This window comes from Haliotis rufescens, unplaced genomic scaffold (genome assembly GCF_023055435.1).
Source record: "Haliotis rufescens isolate VD_foot unplaced genomic scaffold, xgHalRufe1.0.p SCAF_2, whole genome shotgun sequence".
Lineage (NCBI taxonomy): Eukaryota > Metazoa > Mollusca > Gastropoda > Lepetellida > Haliotidae > Haliotis > Haliotis rufescens.
In genome coordinates, this window is record NW_025963890.1 from 7,735,742 (window position 1) to 7,761,428 (window position 25,687).

At 40.5% G+C, this 25,687-nt stretch overlaps 1 protein-coding gene across 1 annotated transcript; it reads right to left on the minus strand.

The window, feature by feature from the left end:
- Positions 1 to 232: 232 nt before the first annotated feature.
- Positions 233 to 25,687, minus strand: LOC124111106. The gene is made up of 7 exons (XM_048399570.1): positions 25,626 to 25,687; positions 19,752 to 19,800; positions 17,433 to 17,590; positions 8,889 to 9,005; positions 7,624 to 7,792; positions 6,968 to 7,095; positions 233 to 1,011 (listed from the first exon to the last, which is right to left on the minus strand). The coding sequence occupies exons 2-7, from the start codon at positions 19,789 to 19,791 to the stop codon at positions 898 to 900; spliced, it is 726 nt and encodes a 241-aa protein (XP_048255527.1). The 5' UTR covers positions 19,792 to 19,800; positions 25,626 to 25,687; the 3' UTR covers positions 233 to 897.

The window sequence follows — 25,687 nt, forward strand, 5'->3', positions numbered from 1 at the left end:
CTTTTACAAAATTTGACATACATACTGCAATGGTTATTTGAAAAAAAGATGTCTTTTTATGTGTTGGAGTGAGTGAGTATGGTTTTACGCCGCTTTTAGCAATATTCCAGCAATATCACGGCGGGGGACACCAGAAATGGGCTTCGCGCATTGTACCCATGTTGGGAATCGAACCCAGGTCTTCAGCGTGACGAGCTGACGCTTTAACCACTGGGCTACCCAACTGCCCCTATATGTGTTGGAACCCATGGGAGAAAATGTCTTGGTACCAGACATTTCTGTTGGGATGATATAGAAATATCCATGTTCTTGCCCTGCAAACATTGGCTCTGCACATATGCTTCAATGTCAGGCAATGGTAGGCTTGAGAAAAGATCACACACACAGATTTCCGTGAGTTGTACAAGGCCTCATTTTATCAGCTGACAAACAATAGACTTGGTCGCCACTACACTGCATAATGGTCGTCTTATTTTATTCATTTGACAACCGTCTTTGCTTTTGAAATTATTGCTTTGGTAGAACAGAATGAAAATGATTGAACGTGTCTAAACTTTTGGGAATGAGTCTCTTATTATCTGGTTTTAAAGTTAGTTTTTATAATGCTTAAAGGAAAAGAAAAAACATGTCTAACAAGCACATTATTTGATATATACTAGTAATTAAAACCTCAACTTTGAGGTATTTACTGCCAGAAGCATGTGACAAGGTGATTTGCCACACCCACATGATTGACAGTTTTTTAAATGCAGAACAACATTTTCCCTTCTCCTATATCCATGCCACAAGATTCAAACTTTGTTAATATTTTAGGAAAATAGGAATCCATAAAGTGGAAAGGTGGCAAGGATTCAGTGAAGGGCTGCTGTGGTTCTGCATGTCTCTCATGATGCTGCTTCAGTCAGTGGGGGGATCGACAGATATAACGCAGGGTTCAGTGATGACATCTTCACCAGTGGTCAGCTCCCTCCTCTCTCCAGAGAGGAATTCCACCCTAACATTGATCGTGTTCTGAAAGAAAATAATAATGCGTCTGACATGTCCCATAATGGAGAAATCAAGAGAATCTGATTCAGAATCAGTGACCCCTGAAGGAGCTAGTTAATTTCCAGGATCAATGGATTCAAGTGATAATGATAATAATGATATAAATAACAACAATAATCATAATCATAATAAATATCAACAGATTCGATTTGAGTGATATCTCCTACCTAAACCATGTTATGGTTGATATTTATTTCTGTATAATGTTGCATGATGACCTATTATTGTGTCAGTTTTACTTGTTTAAAACGCATGTTCAGAAAGGCCAGGGAACCCCTGGCTCAGAATTAACTGCAACAACAAAAGCATTTATTATTGCTTGGCAATGTTTTTATTATAGTACTTTAACTGTGGCCCTTGTATTGCGTTAGTTAAAAATACTGTTGCAGCATTATTGCAAATGTAGTACAAAGAGTGGTTATGACGGACCACTAATTTTAGTTCGTAATAACCGTAATTCGTTTTAGCATAACTGTTACAATGGTGAGACCACCTCCGTGGTCTAGTGGTAGAGCATTCACACACTGTACATTTTCAAATTTGGGATTGAGAAAGAAAATACTTTTATTTTCGGTCCCTCAGACTTTCAGGATCCCAACCCATTTAACAATGTTTTAAAACAAAACAGATTGCAACACACATTCAAATTCAATTTTCAATTCAATTTTGTAACATCATCACAAAACTGGTTAAAGTGGATTGCAGATGATAGTGTCTGAAAGAAACTTATAGTCAAAATCAACTACAAAATGTTTCAGCTTTATCACTGAGATATTCTGAAAAATGTCTTTTCAGTTTTAAGAATTATAATTGACAATCCAAGACAATAACCAGTCAAGATTGTACGTTGAGACAGATTTCTTTTGCCAAAAAGGGCAAAATAGCTGTGAAAATTATGTTAAAGGACTGTTATGTTGTGTTGAAGCCAGTGATGACACAGCAAAAAGGGTAAGTAAAGACTGTCTGGGGTTTGTACCCTGCTGCACCACCACCAGGGGATCGAAACTATGGACACCCTGTACATCCTATAGAGCCACTTCTCGGAGGTAATGACTGTCGAATACCGTATCTGAGCGTCAAAGACAACCCTCCATGATGTATTTGATGGAACAGTTGCTGATTCTTAGCAAAGTAGTCCCAGCACAGACCAAATGCACTGCACCATGCGCTCTGTGCTCAAACAGCACTTGGGAGACGTCAAGGGTGTATAGCTCACTAACTGGAGCCAAGAGAAAGACCGTCTTCTTAATGAGATTAAAAAATTAGATGCGGAGAGTTTACCTGTGATAATTTCAACCCCAACATACATCTGTGTCTTAATTCTGTCAAGTTTTCCAGCGACCTGTCATACTTCCAACTGCATCTGAAATCATCCAAAACTGATCCATTTCGACAAGGAATCACTCTCATACTTCATCAAGTTGGCAATGCTATTTGTCCAGTAGCCAGCATGCTGAATGACACACGACAATATTATCGCAGATGCACTGTCGAGATTTCAGTGGGAACGATTCCGCAATGCAGCTCCATCAGCCAATCTGCATCCCACACCACTTCCAGACAATCTCTGGCAGGGCTAACAATCGAGGCAGAGAGGCTCCTTCAGCGATCATTGGCGGCAAACACGTGGGCAACTTACCAGGCAGGAACCCAAGCGTTGCAAGCATTCAGGGCATCACAAAACCTGGGAGATGTCTGGCCGGTTCCAATAACTCATCTGGTACATTTCATTGCTCACCTGTCAGTGTCAGGACATGCACCGAGTACGGTAAGAACGTATATGGCTGGTATCTCAACGTACCATAGGCTACACAGCATGGAAGACCGCACCGGCCACTTTGTTATTACTAAAATGATTACGGGGATGCAAAAGTGTCAGGGGAGGCAGGATCACAGAAAACCAATAACAATAGACCTGCTCAAAGTAATTGTAAACAACCTGCAATTTGTCTGCTCTTCTACCTATGAAGTAAGATTGTTCAAAGCAGTATATTGCTTGGCCTTCTTTGGTTTCTTTCGGGTGAGTGAACTCGTGCAAACCAAACTTTCTCAGCCAGGGTGCGCTTTCTTGGACCTAGAAGTCCAAGACACGACTAAGACAGTAACAGTCGCTCTAAGGCATTCAAAAACGGACAGGCACTCACATGGCATAGTTGTTTCCATTTCCGCCATACCTGGCCACAATCTGTGTCCAGTGGCTGCAGTTAAAGCATACCTAACAGTTCGATCACAGGGTCAGACTCAAGCTTTCGTACACTTTGATAAATCTCCCCTGACCAGGTATCAATTTCAGGCCGTGCTAAAAAGAGCACTGGCGCATAGCGGCATCTGCACAGCAGCATACTCTTCGCATTCCTTCAGGATTGGCGCAGCAACGACAGCAGCCGGTAATGGAGTGAGTTCAGATTTGATACAGCACTTTGGTAGGTGGGGGTCAGAATGTTATAAAAGCTATATACGCATACCTGCAAACATTTAAATCGCCAACCATGCAAGAACAGTTTTCTTCCTATTGATTCATGTTTTCAGTATGGTTGATTGGGTCCAGCTTCCTCACCCGGGCGAGACAGCACCTACAGGACAGTGACTTCGGTATTCCAGGGGGATGTCTCTGGTTGGCAAGGGGCGGCATGAGGTGGGAGGAGCTGACCGAGCTGATAGATGCCCAGGTCAAAGCAATGCAGACATCACCAAAGGCAGTGGTGATTCACCTTGGTTCGAACAACCTGGGTAAGGTAACCACGTGTCGGCTATATCATGAGATCAAGCTGGCACTCCTGAGGATACACCTCCTCCTACCTGGTGCTGTCATTCTGTGGTCAGACATGCTGCCACGGAGGTACTGGCATGTAGCCAGCTGTGCCCCGGACCTGGACGGGGCCAGGCAGAAGCTGAACAGACGAGTGGGGAACAGGGCCCACACAGTGTTCAACCGGCAGGAGCAGCAACTGTACCTGCGTGACGGGGTTCATTTGTCACCGGCCGGACTTGATCTTTTCACACAAAACATTGGCAGCTCCCTTTCCGCAGTATGCTTGTAGGAAACAATTTCAGTATAGGATAACACGGTGGGTGTACATGAGCGCGAATGGTCGTGGATGTGGGGAAGCACCTTGGTGCTTGTGGCGGGGTGCTGGTGGACTGCATTACAAGTTTCATTTGGCGTCTTGGGATACATCCCAAATTATAAATTATGTAGGATAGGGTTACCCGCTTTACAGCAGGAACCAATTTATCCATTCTGCTTTACAGCAGATGGCTTAGTGTCCGCTTTACAGTGGATGGTCAGCTTGGCAACAATAGTTGCCCTCGCTTATGGTTTGGCAATGGTACTTGCCTGGCAGCGATAGCTGCATAGCAACATGGGTTGCTTGGCAACGGTAGTTGCAGGGCAGCGGGCGCTGCATTGGTAAGCAACATGGGTTGCTTGGCAACGGTAGTTGCAGGGCAGCAGGCGCTGCATTGGTAAGCAACATGGGTTGCTTGGCAACGGTAGTTGCGGGGCAGCGGATGCTGCATCGGTAAGCAACATGGGTTGCTTGGCAATGGTTGTTGCAGGGCAGCGGTTGCTGCAGTTGGGGTTGCTTAACAGGGGTTAAGCTCATTGCCGTAGTCCACCAGTACCTCCACATCCGCGACCATTTCATCCAATAATATCTCTTGTCTTAATTTGAAGCTCTGCTATCATGCATGATGGCGGAGCCTGTCATAATGGAGCCATGTCCTTATATAATAAATTTTTGTTGCTATTTCTTTGTTTTGTCATTTATAAATTGCTGCTTAAGTCGTTAAGCATAGTTTATAAAGGCAAACATTATTTCGTTTCTACATATTTCAACCATTGTTACCTCACAATCTATATTTTAAAATTTAGCATTTCTGTCATTGTATTTTTGTATTGCTACATAATACGTAATTTATTGATCTGGTGCATCATGTCCGGATGTTTTTATCATTTGCACATGCGTAGTATTTCTCTGTCAGTATTGGCATCCGCGCATGCTCAGTAATATCTATTGTCAGGATGTCTATATTCCACGCATGCGCATCAGTTTGTTTTGCGCGCCATTGTTAGCAGCTTTTTTCTCACGACGTACCCACCACCATCCCCAATCGCCACCATTGCTGGAAATAACAATTCTTGTTAACATAAATATTATTTCTATATCTAGTTTTATCATGTGCCAAATCACATTATATGTATTTATTTCTTACATGCTTCTTGCCATATTACAATTCCAGCAAATGTACATTTACATTATATATCTATCTTACCCTGTGCCAAGCTCTACAATTTGTACTCATAATTGTCTAGATATTCATATCAAACTACATTGCTTATTCATTGCTCCTTCCAACCACCAAGTACTCAATTTCATTCTTTTTACTTGTCATGTATTTAACTTGCATCCATCATGTCCATTGCTTGTATAGTCACCACCAACTTTACAAATGGTTACATTTAGCAATTGTGCTTTTATATGTCATGTATTTCCACCTGGGTTCTCATTGTAATAAGGCTAGCATCCACACAAGTGGATCTTCTTCCCCCCTTCCATAAGTAATTCAAACCACCATTTTGCAAATTGCAACTTATCCTCTAGCAACCAGTGAAGTGCCCCTACCATCAGGGCAAGCTCGAGGTCTGGGAACCATGCTTGTAGCTTCACTGGACTACCTGGTCGCAGGTAGGCTGACCAGACTACCTGGTCGCAGGTAGGCTGGCAGCCATTCTAACCGGTGCATTTATACTCGGGCGCGAGTATATGCACATCATTTTTTACCCAGTCAGGCTTAATTATGGTATGCATATTGCAGTATGCCTGACTGGGTCAGTATTACAATGAGAATCCCCCTGCCAAACATTAATAAATTTTTGTTGCTATTTCTGTGTTTTGTCATTTATAAACTATAAAGTAAGAAATCATTGCAGTTTACAAGCCAAATTTTATTTAATTTAAGAATTATAGTATACACTTAAAAAGCCCAGGATAGTATTGTTAACAACACATGAACAAGAGCTAAAATAGAAATATGAAATATCAAAGCACCAGACATGCAGACAACGTGGCAAATCCCAAATGGCAGATGGAACAAAACATGCACAGAGTAAAGTGTGGCAGAGGGCCTAACTCGTGCTTAAATTACGCTAATTGTAAACCTGAAAGGACCACAATAACATGTCAAAACTATATTAAATACAATTATGAACGTATTAGTAACCAAAAGGAGAAGCAAAGGATGCTATCTGTTTTGTAGAAACTGAGAGTTTATTACTCAAACGTCTAAACAGTCTGATGACTAGCAGTTATGTGATTATATGTGATCTTAGTTCTCGCTAACGCTAAACAAAGATCTGAGGACATGCCATTACGGGTCATGTCAGACCGACCTTGCACGAACTTTGACCGACCAATGGAATGACCAATCAGAAGGCAGCTTTCTCGTGCTTTACGGCACTAATTTCAAATTAGCAACTACGCTTCGAAACATATTTTGACAAGTTCTCGATTACAAATTTGAACAGAAGGACGTTCTGGAATGGCTAATAGATGGTCTAGATTGTATGGATTCAGTCTTAAGCCCGTAACGATCGTTCGGAATATCCCGTGTTAAAGTTTTTGAGGTCGAATGATTAGAAATCACATTCTGACTGTCACGTTCATGATCTGGTAAGCGACGCTCTGATTGGTCGGATGAAAGGTCGTTCTGACATGAACCGTAATGGTATGTCCTCAGATCTTTGTTTAGCGGTAGCGAGAACTAAGATTGGATTTTAATGAGATTGGCTGAGGAAGGATATGAGCCATACAACTAGTTTGAACAACATCTTCTGCAGCTCGTCTTTGTAGTAAAAAAATCAGTAAAAGCATTAAGGTAGCAATGCAGTATAACTTACAAAATAATAATGTACACACACCATAATGTCAATCTCCTCCTTCCTAAGAAGCTTATTGAATGTGATTCTGCCTGTGCCCACCAGTCTGATGTGTCCAGATGTGATGTTTAGGAGCCAATTGTATCTGAAGATCCAGACCATAACTGCTCCTGCAATATACGAGGTATGTCAAATACAATCATTGACAAGCAGCAATCACAGTCTACGACTGTCATAGAACTGAACGACAGGATTTCATTACATTTGTTTAGAAAACAGTTAATTAGTTCTTGTGTTGACATGCAAGTTTTATAGACAATCAATGTAATGATATCTTTTAAAAAATCATTTGTATCATAAATGAGATTACATTTGCACATGAACTTATAAACTTATTGTGTGATTTCCTGTGCAGGTTTTATTAAAGATCAGGTGGACATATTGGTCAAAGTGAATTATCTATTACCATGATTACAGTTCAAATCGTGCAGTTCAATGTGAAGTTTGAATTTGCATTATTTCAGTAAAAAAGTAAATGGTTTATTTTAGGAATACTTTTATGAGGTCAATATAATTTACAAATAAACATGTAACTTCTATTTTGTTAAAATGTCTACTACTGCTGCCTCGTGCTTGAATACTTCGTGTGACAATGACTTAAGGTATCAAAGTGATGTTTAACAGATCTTAAGTCTTACTTTCATAATATGGAGTCAGGATGTCAATAAAGGGATGTCCATTGGTGTTCCCTTTAATACTTCCAAGCAACTTGACAGGAGAATCTTCTTCTGTGAGATCCATAATGTCTTCCAATAGAGGTGATGGAAGACTGAATCTTTGTGCCCTCACATCAAATGCCAGTCGTAGCTGAAAATGAATTTGATTTATTTCACAGTATACCAGATTTCTTGTATAAATGTATGTTGATGCAAAGTTGAACACAAAGTCTAAAATAAAAACAACTACAAAGATGTTTGCATTGCATGGGAAAACTACGGTGGCCCATACCCGCCACTGGTGAGATCATTTTTCACTGTATGCCTCTTTATTTTATCTGGCGGCCGCCAGATACTTCCACTGGCTAGATAAGATATAGAGGTTTACAGGAGAAAATGATCTCCCCAGTGGAAGTATATATATATATGCCAACATGAACAAACTCACATATTCCTAGGTTTGGTTAATTATGACATTCAAGAAAAAATGTTATTCATAATAAATCTAGTCATGCAGATATGTTTATTCTTTTGTGGTGGTTTATTGTATTAATTCTTTATAGTATCCAAATATGAATTCTCCTTTTCTACTATCATTACTTCCTGAATGAAACATTTCATTGCATCTTGTGACCTGGGCCCCAACCCACAAAGCGTTTGTAACTTACATATATCGTAAGAGTTTACAATTGAAATTAAGAGAATTCTACCAATATTTATGACCAATCCACAAAGCGTTCTAATCCGTTCGTAAATTCATTGTCTTACAATCATTGTAAATTAAGATCGTTAATAGCCATCTAATAAGCCAAGCAAAAAATATCTTGATTCTAAAGCTACGACAGAAATGTTTGATTTACAATAGGTACTGACCACTTGTAACTTTACTCTTAGCTTTACGAGATATTTTCCCTAAGTTGGCTTTGTGGATCGCTTAAGATTTTTGTCATAAAGTTATGACGGGCTTTACGATGTTTGTAGTGCTACAAACGCTTTGTGAATCAGGGCACTGGACTAGAAATTTGACTGAATCATCACATAGCATTCCTGACTGTTCCAATAAACTCCTCATGCAGGCCCTTACTTTTTCTATGAGTATGTATTTTTTGCTTGACAGTGCACATTTGACCTCCTTCAGATCCTTTATTGCATGTTACGTGAAACAGGTTGAGTAAAGCCGAACAACCATTTCACTGAAAATAAAAGGTAAAATAAAGTACAAAGTGCAGCTAAAATTATTCACATACCCTCATCCTTCCAACATATGGATAGAATATATTCTCTAGTCTTAGCAGTGTCACTTTATCTCCAATCTCCTGGACAGTTCTGCAACGGGCCTCTTCCAAGTCCCTAAGGCTGAGCTCCTGCAACAGATCATGTATATTTAGGAAAGAGACTGGAACACATTTCATGACATTCTGCACATACACTCAAAGTCCAGACAACTGATCATAACCATTTATTGACACCTGAAATACTACTTGTGTGAAGATTTAGAGTATTTTGCTTCACTGATTCTTCTAAGTCTGCACACAACAATACATTAATCAAGACAGACCAAGACAGTTTGATGATGTTTAAATCTATAAAGGGGTCACACAATAAATAATCACACCTCAATTTCTTTCCCTTCAAACTGCATTCCGGGTAGAATAGGTCTTCAGCAACCCATGCTTGCTGTAAAAGGTGACTATGCTTGTCGTAAAAGGCGACTAATGGGATCAGGTGGTCAGGCTCGCTGACTTAGTTGATGCATGTCATCGATCCCAATTGCGTGGATCGATGCTCATTATATTAATCACTGGATTGTCTGGTCCAGACTCGATTATTTCCAGACCGCCGTCATATAGCTGGAATATTGCTGAGTGCGGCGTTAAACAACAAACCAACCCTTCAAACTGCTCTCCTATTGAGGATTAACAACAGTTAGACATTTCACCACAACTAGTGTGAAGAACACAAAAATTTCTGAGCAGAATTAGACTTGATGTTTTGAATTTATGTAAAAGAGTTTTAGTTCACAATTATTGTACCTCCAGTCTTTGGCTCGTAAGCTTATAATCATCGGCAATTTCCGGAAGTAATCGTAAATGTCAATTTTTTCCTTTTTTAAATAAAAGCCTTTCTCTGCAATTTATAAGATTGGCAGAACTAATTAATTTCTATATTCAGTTTATTGATTAAAGGGGAAGTGTACACGCAAAAATCACTTTCTTTCTTTTTCTAAACAAAACGCAATTTTAGAATTAGTTAGTATCTGTGTTTGAAAATATACACTCATTTTTTTCACAGTGAAAGTAGGAAGCTCACAATAGTGTGAAAATGATATGCCGTTATGAGGCCTTCGTTTTACGAGCTAAACAGGCCTGAGTTATCCCCCTTAGATTATGACGTAATTGGTGCCAATTCAACTGGGTCCCTGTCTATTCTGAACGCAAAAGATATCAAGTACAAGTTTTCGGTAAAACAACATGGCCTACGACACACTCCGGCGCAGTGGTGACTCAGCATAACACTATGCTGGCTGGCATCTGAGACGCTAGAATCACACACCTGTACCTACACCACGTGAAGCGGCTCTAACAAAGCATGATGACGTCATAATGTTTATCAATTGGCACCAATGACGTCATATTGCAAGGGACATAAGCCATGGTGTTTTTGTTATGGAAATAGAACACTTGGTAAATGTGAAAAATATAAATCGTTTTAATGCGAAACATATGTTAATTAATTGTGATATTTTTATATTTTTGTCTATAACACTTCTAGGTTAACACTTTTATTGTGGAAAAAGTACAAGAAAATTAGGTTCATTTCCGTGTGAACTTGCCCTTTAAGTAGTATTTTCACTTTCTATATCTTGTAACGAAAATGTTCCACATTTTCCCATGGTGCATTTTTATTATCATCTCATCTCGCGCCAAGCTCATGCTGATGTAGTGTCTATTCCCAGCAAGCCATTTTCAACGTTTATACTTCATTTCCCAGAAAATAACGAGAGTCACCATGGAGATGTGTTGCTCCATCTGAAGTGTCTCAGCTGTTTGTAGACTCCTTGGGGGTTACGCCATGGGTGGCTACGATTCTAGCTACTACGGCGAATAAACGAGATTGAAGAGAGATATTTTGCTTGGTCCTCTTTAACCCCCCACAAAAATGGTGTCAGAAGTGGGATTCGCCAACAAGTAACCCCCAGGGAGAGCTGATGTGTCGTCATCATGGCAGAAGAAGATGTCCTGCACTTGCAGATGGACGACGAAAATGAATCTGGACCAGATGATGGTGCAGCTCTTAACCTAGCAGAGGAAGGTTCGATCTCCAATAGCAACATGGAAGCACTGGAAGAACAACTTGCTGCCCTTCAACTACAAATCGCTCAACAGAAGCAACTATTGGAGCAACAGTCATCCAAGCCAGCCATGGTTTTTGCCACAGGGAGTAAGCTCAGCCGATTCATGGACAGAGCAACGAAAATATCCGATGTCACGCTGGAGGAATGGCTAGCAGACCTCCAAGCTGCCAGCGAATCTCGCCATTTGACCACTGCAGACCATGCACAGCTGATGGTGGAACATTTGGGCGGATGGGCACGTCGTGAAATCCTCAACCGGGAGGAGTCTATCAAGAAAAACCCCACAAGAATTGCAAACCTTCTTCGTCGTGTTTTTGGTGATGGGGAGGATCTGGCGGCTGCCCAACACCGCTTCTACTCTCACAAACAACTGCCGGGTCAGGATCTTGTGACCCTTTCCTTAGATCTAGCGGATCTCTATGCAAACATTGTAGAAATAGACCCGTCCTGCAGATCCAAGCGAGACGCAGCCTTGAAGGGTAATTCGCCGAAGCAGCTGCCAGTGATGTCCATCGGCGCGAAATAAGATGACTTACTCGGGAACAGCCTGAGTTATCCTTCTTCGATCTATGAGACACATTGGTCAGCTGGACCAGAAGCTCCTCTAACTCCACTACCAGCGGCAGAGTCACTATGAATGAGCATACAGCCTTAGAGAGTGTCGTGGAAAAACAGCAGCAACAAATCGAGCAAATCCTCAACTCCCTCAAGGCTGTTCAGCAAAACCAGAGAGAACGGTCCTTTGCCTGCTGGTTCTGTGGACAAGAGGGACACTTCCAGCAAGACTGTTTGGAGAGACCGCGGCGAGAAGCTCCAAGAGGTCGAAGGGGTGGTCGAGGTGGTCGGGGTGGATCTTTAAACTAGATCCACCCACTGTGAAGGATCACACAGTGGGGACTGATGTAAGCGGTCCAACTTTTCCTAAGATCGTAGGGACTTGTCCTGTTACTGACTTGACATCGGACAGATGATTCGCATTGTGTCAGGCAGTGGATCCGAGATTCCCTACGTGGGCTGCATCGTCTTAAAAGTAAAAGCATACGACCACGACCTTGAAGACGTTGCTTTCCTAGTAGTCAGAGATACCACAGATTTAGAATTAGGGAAGCGCAAAACAGAAGTTCCTGGAGTCCTTGGGGCTAATGCCTTGCGAGATTTTAAGAGAACAATTGATCGAGACAAGCTTCAGATCTCGGATGAACTCCAACGAACTCTTGCTCTCTTTGAAGAGATCACAGTACCTTCCGAGTTGAAAGTACGAATTCCAGGGAAGAAACCAGTCCTCATTCCTGCACGCTCGCTTCAAGCCATCAATGGTAGCGTCAGAGCCAGCAAACAGCCATTCACTGGAATCATCGAGGCAAGTTCAACTCCACTGCCGAAAGGGACCCAGTTAGGTCGAAGTGTCGTGACAGTTGATCACAGTGGATGTGTCCCATTCCAAGTTGCTAACTTTACTGATACTGATGTCTACCTGCGTCCAAGGACTGTAATTGGTCTTCTTAGCAGAGCCGATGTTGAGCCAAGTGTCGACGTACATTTGGAAGAAAATGGGGTACATGTAGTCAATTTAAACCATTGCGCCAAGTCTGAGCTCACCAACCAGCTACTCCAGAGAATGGATGTCAATCAAACACTTTCTGACCCTGAACAAGAAAAACTTAAAGAAATCATTTCAAAGCATAGCAACATATTCAGCAAGGACAAAGATGACATTGGATATTGCGAAGCCATCAAACACCGTATTGTCTTGGAAGATACAAAACCTATTCGGGTTCCGCACAGAAGAGTACCACCAAGTCAATGGGAAGAGGTTCGGGATTATATCAAGCGTTCCCTGAGTATTGGGTTAATCCAGGAGTCTTCAAGCCCCTACGCGTCTCCAGTCGTCCTCGTCCGGAAAGGAAACAAACTAAGGGTATGTTGTGACTATCGTGCGCTAAGTCTCAAAACCCGTAAGGATGCCTATCCTCTGCCGAGAATTGACGAAGCCCTGACAGTACTGAAAGGTGCCAAATATTTCTGCTCCTTAGACCTCGCTCATGGTTTTAACCAGATTGCCGTAGAGGAAGAAGATGTTGAGAAGACCGCGTTCCGCATTGGTACTGGAGGCTTATACGAGTATTTACGGATGCCCTTTGGTCTGACTGGTGCTCCAGCAACATTCATGCGTCTAATGGACAAAATCTTTGGCGATCAAAATTCCCAAACTCTATTGATATACCTTGACGACATCTTGATATTCGGCTCGACATATGAAAAAACACTTGAACGGCTTGACATGGTGCTAGAGAGGCTGACAAAGAACAACTTAAAGGTTACACCAGAGAAGTGTCAACTTTTCAAAGAAAGATTGCGGTATTTAGGACATATCGTGTCGGCAGAAGGTATTGCACCAGACCCAGAAAAGATCCGAGCGATCACAGAGTGGTCACCCCCCAAAACCGACAAACAGCTCAGAGGATTCCTTGGCATCACCGGTTACTACAGGAAATTTGTGTCTGGATTTGCTTCTATAGCAGGACCCCTTCATGCTCTATTACAAGGCCCTACCTCTGGGAAGAAGAAAAAGAATACTAGGCAAGAGAAGCGTGGAATCGATGCTTGGGACAGCTCATGTGACGGCGCCTTCGAGGAGCTGAAGCGTCGATTGACCATGGCACCAATACTTGGTCACCCTGATTTTTCAAAGCCCTACATCTTGGAGATTAACGCGAGTCACTTAGGATTAGGAGCTGTGTTATCACAGAGTCAAGAGGCCGGGAAGGTTGTATTGGGATATGCTAGTCGTTCTTTGAGGCCAAGCGAGAAGAACATGGAAAATTACAGTAGCGTAAACTAGAGTTAGTAGCACTGAAGTGGGCAGTAACGGAAAAGTACCGGGATCTTCTCCTTGGAGCTGAGTGTGTTGTGTACACTGACAACGACACATTAAGCTATATCCAAACCTCTGCGAAGCTCAGTGCCACTGAAACGAGATGGATGGGAGAACTCGCAACTTTCAACCTCACCATCCGCCATAAGCCTGGAAGGAAAAACAAGAATGCAGACTCTCTAAGTCGGAAGGAACAGCATGGTCCAGAAGTTGTCAGGTTAGAGGCCATATATGTCCAGCCATCCACAACGAGATTACCCTCTGACCTGATCAAACAAGCTGAGACCGACATCAAGACTGTCAGGATCGAGTCCATCGTTGTTGGGATACCACAAAAACAAGCCCCACTGCCTTCCATACAAGTTCCTACTATAGCGAACAAAGAAATGTCAAAATTGCAGCGTGAAGACCCAACTATGGCCCGATTCCTAGTCTACAAGGAACAGGCTCGTTATCCTTCTCGACGGACTCTGAAGACTGACCACCCCAACACCAGAAAGCTTTACACCTTGAGAAAGAGCCTCATCACCAAGGATGGGATACTCTACAGAATTACCAAGGAAGGAGGCAAAGTCCGCGAGAAAGTTGTGATACCACAAGGCCTGCTTACCAGAATCCTCACGTCAGCTCACAACGACAGTGGTCATCCTAGCACAGCTCGGACATTGGCCATATTGAAGGACAGATGTTTTTGGCCATACATGGCAATAGATGTGGAGCAACACTGTTCTCAGTGTCAACGCTGTATGCTGGGAAAACATGATCCAAGTGTAAAACCAACCTATGGTTCCATCATCACATCCAAGCCTCTTGAGATTCTTGCCATGGACTTTACGATGTTGGAGAAGGGATACCACAGTTTTGAAAATGTCCTTGTCCTCACTGACGTCTTCACAAAGTATACCCAGGCTTATCCTACTCGAGATCAAACGGCAAGAACAGTAGCAAAGATCCTCGTCACTGAGTGGTTTGTAAAGTTTGGTGTCCCTATCAGGCTTCACAGCGATCAAGGTCGATCCTTTGAAAACAAGATTGTACAAGAACTATGCTCTATCTATGGAATATCGAAAATGAAGACCACTCCCTACCACCCAGAAGGCAACGCCCAATGTGAGCGATATAACAGGACGCTTCACAACATGTTGAGGACTCTTCCACTTGACCAAAAGCAGAAATGGCCAATCTTGCTGCCAGAGCTGTGCTATGCCTATAACAGCACTCCACATGCCTCCACTGGATACTCTCCATACTATCTGTTCTTTGGCCGGGATCCTATACTACCAATCGATCTAATCATTGGCAGCAGCTCAGAAAACAGTCAAACAGAGTCTGAGTGGGTCACCGAACACCAGGAGAGGTTACAGACAGCCTACCAACAAGCTAGCAAACGAACTGAAGCAGCAGCGTTGAAACGTAGAACAGTTCTTAACAAAAATGCCAACAATAAAGAGATTCCCATAGGCGCTAGAATCTTCCTCAAGAACCACCCACCAGGTCGTCACAAGATACAGGACATGTGGCGTCCAGAACCCTACAAAGTGGTTGGAAAACAAGAGCCAAGCGCCTACATCGTTTCACCCTTGAATGGTGATGGAGAGAAATGGGTTCATCGCTCAGAAATGCTAGACTCTCGTACTCTTGTGCCGGACATCCAACGAGTATCGTTAGATCAACAGACGGAAGTGGCAGATGATGTTTGCTTGAATGGGTTAAGTGAACAGGTCGATGAGGTCTTGCCAGAATCTACTCTATTCAGAATATTGAGTCCTTGTGAACCTGAACCGGAAAATGTTCCTGCGAAGAGAAGTGCTTCTCCTACAGCAGGGGAGGAAGAGATCAATACCGGTGTTCATGATCAGGTGAATGTCCAACCTGAAAGTGTTGACTCCACTGAACAGGTGCCTAACGTTCAGCAGATAGAGGACACCGAACCTGTAATCAAAACTGTGATTACAGATTGTGATCATGACAGTGTCATAGTGAACCATAATATTGTTGACAATGTTGACTTGCCTGACTGTGACTGTACAAGTGTAGTTCATGAGGCTAGCCTCCCTCGCAAGTCAACACGTTCGACTGCAGGAAAGCATTCAAACCCATATGCTTTGCCGAAGTCAGCAGTGCAAGAAGAGATTGTCATGACACCAGTTGAAAATCCCAAAGAGACTGTTGATTTAAAGTTGCTTTTGGAAATGAGCAAAGCTCATTTATTGCTGATGGAGATGCTATCAAAGTCCAGCAAATAGTTGTCATCCGTCCATCCATTGATTATACATGTATAATACGGGTATATTTGCATTCTAGTCATATCCTAGTCCTGTTAAAGTTGGAATGTCTTTCTTGGTTATGTTTTATTATTGACATTTATGCTGGTGCTGAAAAACTAAAAGAAATCTCAGGATGCATACGAAATACATTTTCTTGCAACTTGCTAATTCTATAGAAGTTTGTACATGTACTTCACGAAGATTGTGCAACACATTCATTGTTAGTCTTTCATGTTCATGATGTAATGAACAGTATAGTTAGTTGTCAGGGGCCAACTTTGTAGCAGGGGAGTGTAAAAGAGTTTTAGTTCACAATTATTGTACCTCCAGTCTTTGGCTCGTAAGCTTATAATCATCGGCAATTTCTGGAAGTAATCGTAAATGTCAATTTTTTCCTATTTTAAATAAAAGCCTTTCTCTGCAATTTATAAGATTGGCAGAACTAATTAATTTCTATATTCAGTTTATTAATTAGTAGTATTTTCACTTTCTATATCTCGTAACGAAAATGTTTCAACGTTTATACTTCATTTCCCAGAAAATAACGAGTGTCACCATGGAGATGTGTTGCTCCATCTGAAGTGTCTCAGCTGTTTGTAGACTCCTTGGGGGTTACGCCATGGGTGGCTACGATTCTAGCTACTACGGCGAATAAACGAGATTGAAGAGAGATATTTTGCTTGGTCCTCTTTAACCCCCCACAAAAAAATGAAGTATAAACGTTGAAAATGGCTTGCTGGGAAAAGACACTACATCAGCATGAGCTTGGCGCGAGATGAGATGATAACAAAAATGCACCATGGGAAAATGTGGAACATTTTCGTTACGAGATATAGAAAGTGAAAATACTACTAATTAATAAACTGAATATAGAAATTAATTAGTTCTGCCAATCTTATAAATTGCAGAGAAAGGCTTTTATTTAAAATAGGAAAAAATTGACATATACGATTACTTCCGGAAATTGCCGATGATTATAAGCTTACGAGCCAAAGACTGGAGGTACAATAATTGTGAACTAAAACTCTTTTACATTTATACATTGTTAAAGTGCCCTCTATTTGACATTTGCATTTTGGCCATGCTCCTAATTTCCTCAAAATGCATAATTGACACCATAAACTTTTCCTATGAAATTGCCACACTGAGGGAGCTGAACTTTGCATGCCTTCTTGTGATGACATTAGATTTCAGTGTTTAGATCTCAGTATATATGCAGGAGATATTTGAATATTTTGAATGGTTGACAACATATCTGTTGAGCTGTCGTACTATGTTTCTTAGGTACACCCACCTCACTCATGAAGACATGAAGATACGAGTATTGGCTGATTTGCAGAAGTTTAGCATATAGATTCATTCGGCCTGTCACTGTCCTGTTATCCTCCTGTTGTTCATCTTGGACTGGTGTTGATTGGAATCCACTGTCATCTGATGTTAATACAGCTGAAGCTAATTGATAAATAGTCATTAAGGTTCTTCTCCTACACATCATGTATGAAGGATAGACAGTCCTCTTACAGTGTTGTCATTGCAGGAGTTACAATGTATGTATATTGTGTGATTGAGGAATGACAGTACTTTGACATGAATGAAGTTAGTGTTACAATGTATGTATATTGTGTGAGGAAGGAACGCCAGTACTTTGACAGTGTTGTGAAGGCAGTTTGTGTTACAATGTATATGTATATTGTGTGATTAAGGAACGCCAGTACTTTGACAGTGTTGTGAAGGCAGTTTGTGTTACAATGTATATGTATATTGTGTGATTAAGGAACGCCAGTACTTTGACAGTGTTGTGAAGGCAGTTTGTGTTACAATGTATATGTATATTGTGTGAGGAAGGAGCGCCAGTACTTTGACAGTGTTGTGAAGGCAGTTTGTGTTACAATGTATGGTTATTGTGTGATTAAGGAACGCCAGTACTTTGACAGTGTTGTGAAGGCAGTTTGTGTTACAATGTATATGTATATTGTGTGAGGAAGGAGCGCCAGTACTTTGATAGTGTTGTGAAGGCAGTTTGTGTTACAATGTATGGTTATTGTGTGATTAAGGAATGCCAGTACTTTGACAGTGTTGTGAAGGCAGTTTGTGTTACAATGTATATGTATATTGTGTGAGGAAGGAGCGCCAGTACTTTGACAGTGTTGTGAATGCATGCACAGTTTGTGTTACAAATATATATGTATATTGTGTGAGGAAGGAACGCCAGTACTTTGACAGTGTTGTGAATGCATGCACAGTTTGTGTTACAATGTATATGTATATTGTGTGAGGAAGGAACGCCAGTACTTTGACAGTGTTGTGAATGCATGCACAGTTTGTGTTACAATGTATATGTATATTGTGTGAGGAAGGAACGCCAGTACTTTGACAGTGGACTCGGGAGATCCATGGTAGAATAGGTTTTCAGCCACCCATGCTGTTGTAAGAGGCGACTAACAGGATCGTGTGGTCAGGCTCACTGACTTGGTTGATGCATGTCATCGTATCCCAATTGTGTGGATCGATGCGAATGATGTCGATCACTGGATTGTCTGGTCCAGACTTGATTATTTACAGACCGCCATCATATAGCTGGAATATTGCTGAGTGGGGCGTTAAGCAACAAACAAACAAACTTTGACAGTGTTGTGAATGCAGTTAATTTTACAGTGTATGTATATTGTGTGAGGAAAGAAAGTACTTTGAAAGTGTTGAGAGGAAGTAATGTGAGTGCAGTTTAAGTGTTTTCATATCTTGTGTGAATGAGGAAAGAAAGTACTTTGAAAGTGTTGTGAGAAAGTGAGAGTCAGTGAGTAGCATTTGTGAAACTGAAATGTTTATTTCCTAGCCCAGCACTAATTGATCAAGCTCTACATTTTTGCAGTATCTATTATCGTCATTCAATAATTTAGCTGCTCTAAGAGTGGAAGGCCTGTGGTTCAGTCCTCTGACCATCTCATACCAAAAGACATTTATAGGTGATACTTGCTGTTACCCCTCCTGGCGACCAGCAATAAGAGCTGAGTCATCTGTGTTAAACTGTGGGCTGGAACTATAAAACCAGAATAAATCTGGGCTAGTACAAGCAGCCACACACACATATGCATGCACAGTGCTATATAGGTGCAATAATCTTGAACGAGATCTTAAACCCCATTTCACCTCATCTCACCTCATTGATTTATGTGAGGTGAGGTGAAATGGTGTTTTAAGTCATGTCCAAGATTATTGCACTTATATATAGTGACCTGCATGTATATATGTGTGTGTGGCTGCTTGTACTAGTTCATACTGATATTATAGTGCTACTCCACTGAGATAACATGCTGCAGTTTAACATGAAAACCCCACTCAGACACAGTATACCGACTCTGAGCCAACCAGTCTTTGTCTTAGCCCCTTTATACAGAGCGCCTGGCAGGGTAATAACAAATACCATCTTTTAACATCTTTTGGTATGACACGACTGGGGATCGAAGCCCCGACCTTCCGCTCTCCGGGCAGATGTTCTAACAATAGACCATGGAGGTGGTCTCATTGATTTAGCCCTACATCTATATCTATATATCTAGTATTGTCATTCATTGTTGATCTAGACTGCAATATACTTAGATAGTAGAATACTCACAATCTAGTTCAGGGAAACCCACACTTTCTCCGTCAGCCATTCTTGATCACTGAAAGATAAATGCATATAATTTTTTAACTTGAAGTTTACACGATATACGGCTTTTCCATTGGATGAGAGGTCGGTCACATGACCTCGAAATTGACGTTCATATGTTTTTCACGAGACCGTGTTCTTGAAATGACGTAAACACTGACGGACTACTTCCACATTCCTGGGGAAACCCCTTGGAATTACCTAGCACGAAAACATACATAAGCATTCTTTCTGATTATTTAGAACCTTTATTCTTGGTCTCCGCGTTTCAGTATACGTTGAGAAATGTCAGAGAGCGTGACTGCATGATTGTTCACGAATAACCTCTCTACGGCCTATCCTATTAAACAAACGAAGAAATGCACATCTAAACTAGCTTAGTATCGACTCGATTCGTGTATAGACTGACACTGATCGTCTCCAGCAATCTATGAATTTACCTTAGTGTCTGTTTGACGCATCTTTATTCACCTTTCAATGATCGGCCAGTTGATCAATGATAACTAAAACATGTAACCGCCACAGGTTCATTAACAACTTCGGAAATCTCTCCCGTCACGTTTATCGTGTCGGCCGTTTTGACGTCTTGTGCTTGATGTAAATGTATTATGACGCGCTGTCATTGTGACTGACTTACTGAGGTAGTTCTTTACAGAACTTTCTCATCTAATGAGGATATGATTTGAACCCATGTGCTGCGTAAGATGTTTCTGATGAGCAAGTTGTGCATCCATACGTTCATGTCACCACTCTCTTTGAGGAACTATTTTACTCCGCGATATAGCTGGTTGTTGTATGGCTGTCAGTGTAAACATGAAGTCACACATACTAAATAAAATTGGGTTTAGATCTTGGCCTAAATCCTTTGAGGTAAGAAATTGTGATAATTTTTTTTATAAGAATTGACTTTCACTTTGTGTGAGTTCATTGGAGTATGAACCTTCATAGAGTGAGGGCCAAATATTGTATAAACGTCGTCGCAAGCTCCGATGTTCAAACAGTTTGGCGCTCACTCTATGAAGGTTCATAATCCAATGAACTCACACAAAGTGAAAGTCATTTCTTAATTGAAAAAGTAACAGTAACTTCATGACAAATGAACAAAATTGCTTATTCCATGAATCCCTATCTTAACATACACCATAATACACCTTGCACTTATGATTGGGGCCACAGATGACCCAGTCAGTATTTATCATAACAGAAATGGGGATAAAAATACACTGGCTTAGCAAGGATGCTATATTATGTGAGTAAGAGGATTGTTTTGGCTTTTACTTATGATGAATTATAAGCCAACGGTTATGTTGGGGTTCTTTTAGTTTCTTTTGGCCACTATCATCTTCCTGAGACAAAGGAGTTACCTGACCTAAAAAGATCAGTTTCCAACCTTGGCCAAACTAGGCTTGATCGTAACTCCACCAGTGGTTATTACGAGTTACATCCATTCTTTGCCCCCACGACTGACCAATCAGATTGACCCAGAGTAATATCAACGCGTGTCGGTCTGACGTTGATTAATGAATAATTTGCACACTCGTATATGCAAGGGGCCGACGTATGGTTCTCAGTAGGAAGTGACAACTTGGAGACGATGGCTTGCAGTATATACAGTTTTACTTTATACATGTAGATAGATACATACAAATGACACTATGTGCCAAGTCAGCACATAGTGGTAGTGCTTGTTGTCTTGGTGCCCCGGAGCACCCAGCCTAACCCTAGCTAGGCTAAGGGTAAGACCTTTCTTTCTCCTTTCTGGACCAAGGCTTATATAGCCAAGGTCACCTGACATTTAGTAAGTAATAAATATAAATGTAAACAGTAAATCATCAGTGACATACTTGCACATCCTGTTCAGGATTGCAGACGGTCGATGAACACAAAAATGGGGATTAACAAATAGGATTAGCATCTAATAAATAAAAGCAATTAAGTGTTTCAAGGCATATAGATGTCATGGCTCCAGGGTAATGAGCCTTTGCAATCAAATGTTCTTCAGACAATGGATGTCGTAAATCAGTCGCTATGACAGTAAATTAGATTATGCCAGAATGTGTAATTTACAGCTAATAGAGCATGAGTACCATTTTATTCTCATTTGTCCATTTTATCAGAATTTACGAATTGCATCCCTACATCCATCAATGAAACAATTTCCAAATATGTTTAAGTTTAATGTATTGATGTCTCAATATTAATGTACTGAATTTTAAGGCTTTGACTGTGTATATATTCCATGCAATGAATTTTAGAAATAAGATGAGTGACTTAAATAAGTAGAAATTAATATGTCCGCCCACTATTCACAACAATATGTACTATAGGACTATGGCCTTTCAGTATTTCTGTAATAAAGATTGACTGATTGACCAATCATATTCCATATCTCATATCACTTGCATTTTCTTCAAGCAAAATGGCAGTGCCCAGTCAAGATGATCTCATCGATAATAAAGATCTTTACTGTAATAAAAAACGGGCTTAACCTCGCAAAGTGCATCTCATCACTTGAGCACTTGATTAAAAACATGAAAACATTTAGAAAATATTAGTTGATGCTGAGTTGATGGTACACATTTTCTGCAAATCCTGCAATCGAACGAAATTGGCACGGGAGTTGCCATGTTGTCGATTCGAGTCTAGTTCAGCAATGGTGAAAACTGGACTTTTAAAGTCAGATAACTCACTTGCTTCAGGAAGATGGACCAATATCTGTGCACAGGGTAAGGTAGCAAATGGGATGTGTTGAGGATTTGTTTTCCCATATCAAATAGTGAGTGCGTGAGTGGGTATGGTTTGACGCCGTTTTTAGCAATATTCCAGCAATATCACATCGGGGGACACCAGAATTGGGCTTCACACATTGTACCCATGTCGGGAATCTAACCCGGGTCTCCTGCGTGACGAGCGAACGCTTTAACCACTAGGCTACCCGACCGCCCCCCCCATTTCAAATAGAACTCTGATAAGTAAAATACAGAAACATGTATGTTGCAGTGGTTTTCTTAAATGCTAGGGGGAGCTAAAAGTCACATCAACATTCAACGTATTGTTTAGTCAAAAGTCTTGGGTTGAAGGAGGTGGGTTTTTTTAATTTTGAGGTGTTATAATAGTTATTATATAGTTATACCAAGGTTCCGTCCGTCCGTCCGAAAACTTTGTCCGCGCGATTTCTCTTAAACCATTCAGTGGATACATCTCAAACTTAGTACATATAATCTGTGTCATATTGAGGGGGTGCAGTCCAATTTATTTATTTTCCATTTTTTATGAATTTTTCAAACCCTAACCCTATCCATTTTCTGATGAAACAGAGTGACTTCCATCAAGCATCTCACACAGGGCAAGTTGAGAGTGATGGACTGGCTCTACAGCCACCTCTACAAACTCATGCTGTATCTGGAGATTGGAACTGTGGGCAAATTCATGTATTTAATGAATATCATAGCTTGATAATAGTTTTAACCTAAAATTTGTGGATTATCAATACATTGGCATATATCAGATGTAGACTGCATTCATGTTTTTTTTCTCCTTTATATTGTGGTACTCTTTTTTACAACAACAGGATAAATGTATAACAGTTTAACAATCAGCGGTATTTGTAGGCTCGATCTGGTTACATTTTTACCAATTTATATTAGTACTGTGAAAATAGCTTGCATGACTAAAGTAGAGTTGACACTGAAAAGGTTGAAGTTGGGGGTATTAGTAAGCTCTGCTAACTTTTTCACTTTTTATCCCCCCGGCATATAATGCGGGTGGATATAGCGATCAGCCAGTCTGTCTGTCCGTCCATCTGTCCGTAATCATTTCGTGTTCCGGGGCAGAACTCGAAAATAATTCTGTGTATTTGATCAAAACTTGGCATATCTATCAGTCACATACTGAAGTTGTGCCTTTTGCTATTTAGGAATTTTAGAAATTTTTATATTTTACGTTTCCATGGTAACAAGTTGGACTTAGGTTGTATAGGGTGGTGTTCGTTCCCGGAGCGTAACTCAAAAAACGTTAAATACTTTCTTACAAAACTTTGCATGTCTACCAGGCACATACTGAACTGGTGCCTTTTGCTATTTAGGAATTTTTTATATATTTTTTTTTTACGTTTTCATGGCAACCAGTTGGACTTAGGTTCTATAGGGTTTAGTTTGTTTCCGGAGCATAACTCAACGCCCATTCAAAACTTTCTTACACAACTTTGCATGTCTATCAGACTCATGCTGAACTGATGCCTTTTGCTATTTAGGAATTTTAGAAATTTTTATTTTTTACGTTTACATGGCAACAAGTTGGACTTAGGTTCTATAAGGGTGGTGTTCGTTTCCGGAGCGTAACTCAAAAACTGTTAAATACTTTCTTACAAAACTTTGCATGTCTACCAGCCACATACTGAACTTGTCCCTTTTGCTATTTAGGATTTTTAATTTTTTAATTTTTTTACGTTTCCATGGCAACAAGTTGGATTTAAGTTTTCATATAGGGTGGGTTAACTTATGGAGTATAACAAATAAACTGTTAAATATTTCCTTGCCAAACATTGCATGTCCGTAGATAAAGTACATACTGAACAGGTGCCATTTGATATTAAGGAGTTTTAGAAATGTTTATTTTAGAATATCAATTGCAGCTATTTTGACATGGGCTAAGAGAAATGTTGGGTCAGTTACCTGGTTTGGGACCATAACATGTTAAAATGGGTGGGGGATATAGATGACTTCATTGACTATACACTTGTTTCTTGTAATTTGTCATTTGTTTGCATAAAACCCCCCGACAGAAACACACGTTTTACTTTCCATTTCATATGGATGCGACCATGGTGAATCTTTTGTGGGTAAACAATGTATGCTTCTTAAAGAACATTCAACTCTTGACTCATAAACAGAATTGCACTTTTACTTGTGGTTACTTTACAGACAGCTGCCTGGGGATATGTCATCTTTCTGATGACTCTTGTTCAGTTATTTCACTGAAACTTGGTATTTCCAGGTGAGCTACAGGGCCACGCGTGGCACTATGTTTAAGCTATTTAATTTGAAACTACTGATACACTAGGCGGGTCGGGGGTATTAGTGAGCCACGCTCACTTTTGCTCTTGTTTTATTCATTACTACATTTTGTGTTCATTGTTAAGGACATGAAGGAAAGAAATATTATAATCAAACATTTTTTAATTCAAGAGCTCAATACCATCAACTGAACTGATTTAATGATTGTTAATTTATTAGAGGGACTGAAAATGAGAAAGAGATTTTTCACTAAGTCCTTTTTCCATATGATCCCCCTTGATCTCACCCAAATTCCCTCACAACAAATTGCAATATAAAAGGGACGTAACTCCTTCCTTCTTGTTATGAAACACTAAGTGTTGTTTTGAAATAAATCTTGAATTAGCAGGTTCATTATTTAAAAAATAAAATATTCTTAGAATGAAATATGAAGTTATTTCTGTCAAAAAACATAATTTTTTATTGATGCTCAATGTATAATCAGTGAGTTTATAATATAAGTTACACTGCTATTTCATCATTTTTTCATATTTTCAGGGTGCTAAAAACTTAGCAAACGAGCATATTAACATGTTACATGGTTTTTATCCACACTTCCAACTCTTGGCTTTTCTCAAGTTGATACATAGAGTTTGAATGAATGTTTCAAACTCCAGGTGACCAAAACCTTTTAAATATTCAAGGTAGTACAGCAAGACACTATTTCCTTTCTTTTTCCAAGGATGCAGGTTGTAAACACGCATATTGTCCCCATTCTAACACATTTCAATAAAGATTAAGCTCATTTACACGGCTAGTGTAAAGTGTCAGTAGTGGAACATACCTGATCCTATGAGATATGGTTGAAAACAGACCTTTTGGTGTCAAAAACTGAAGCAGTGTAGA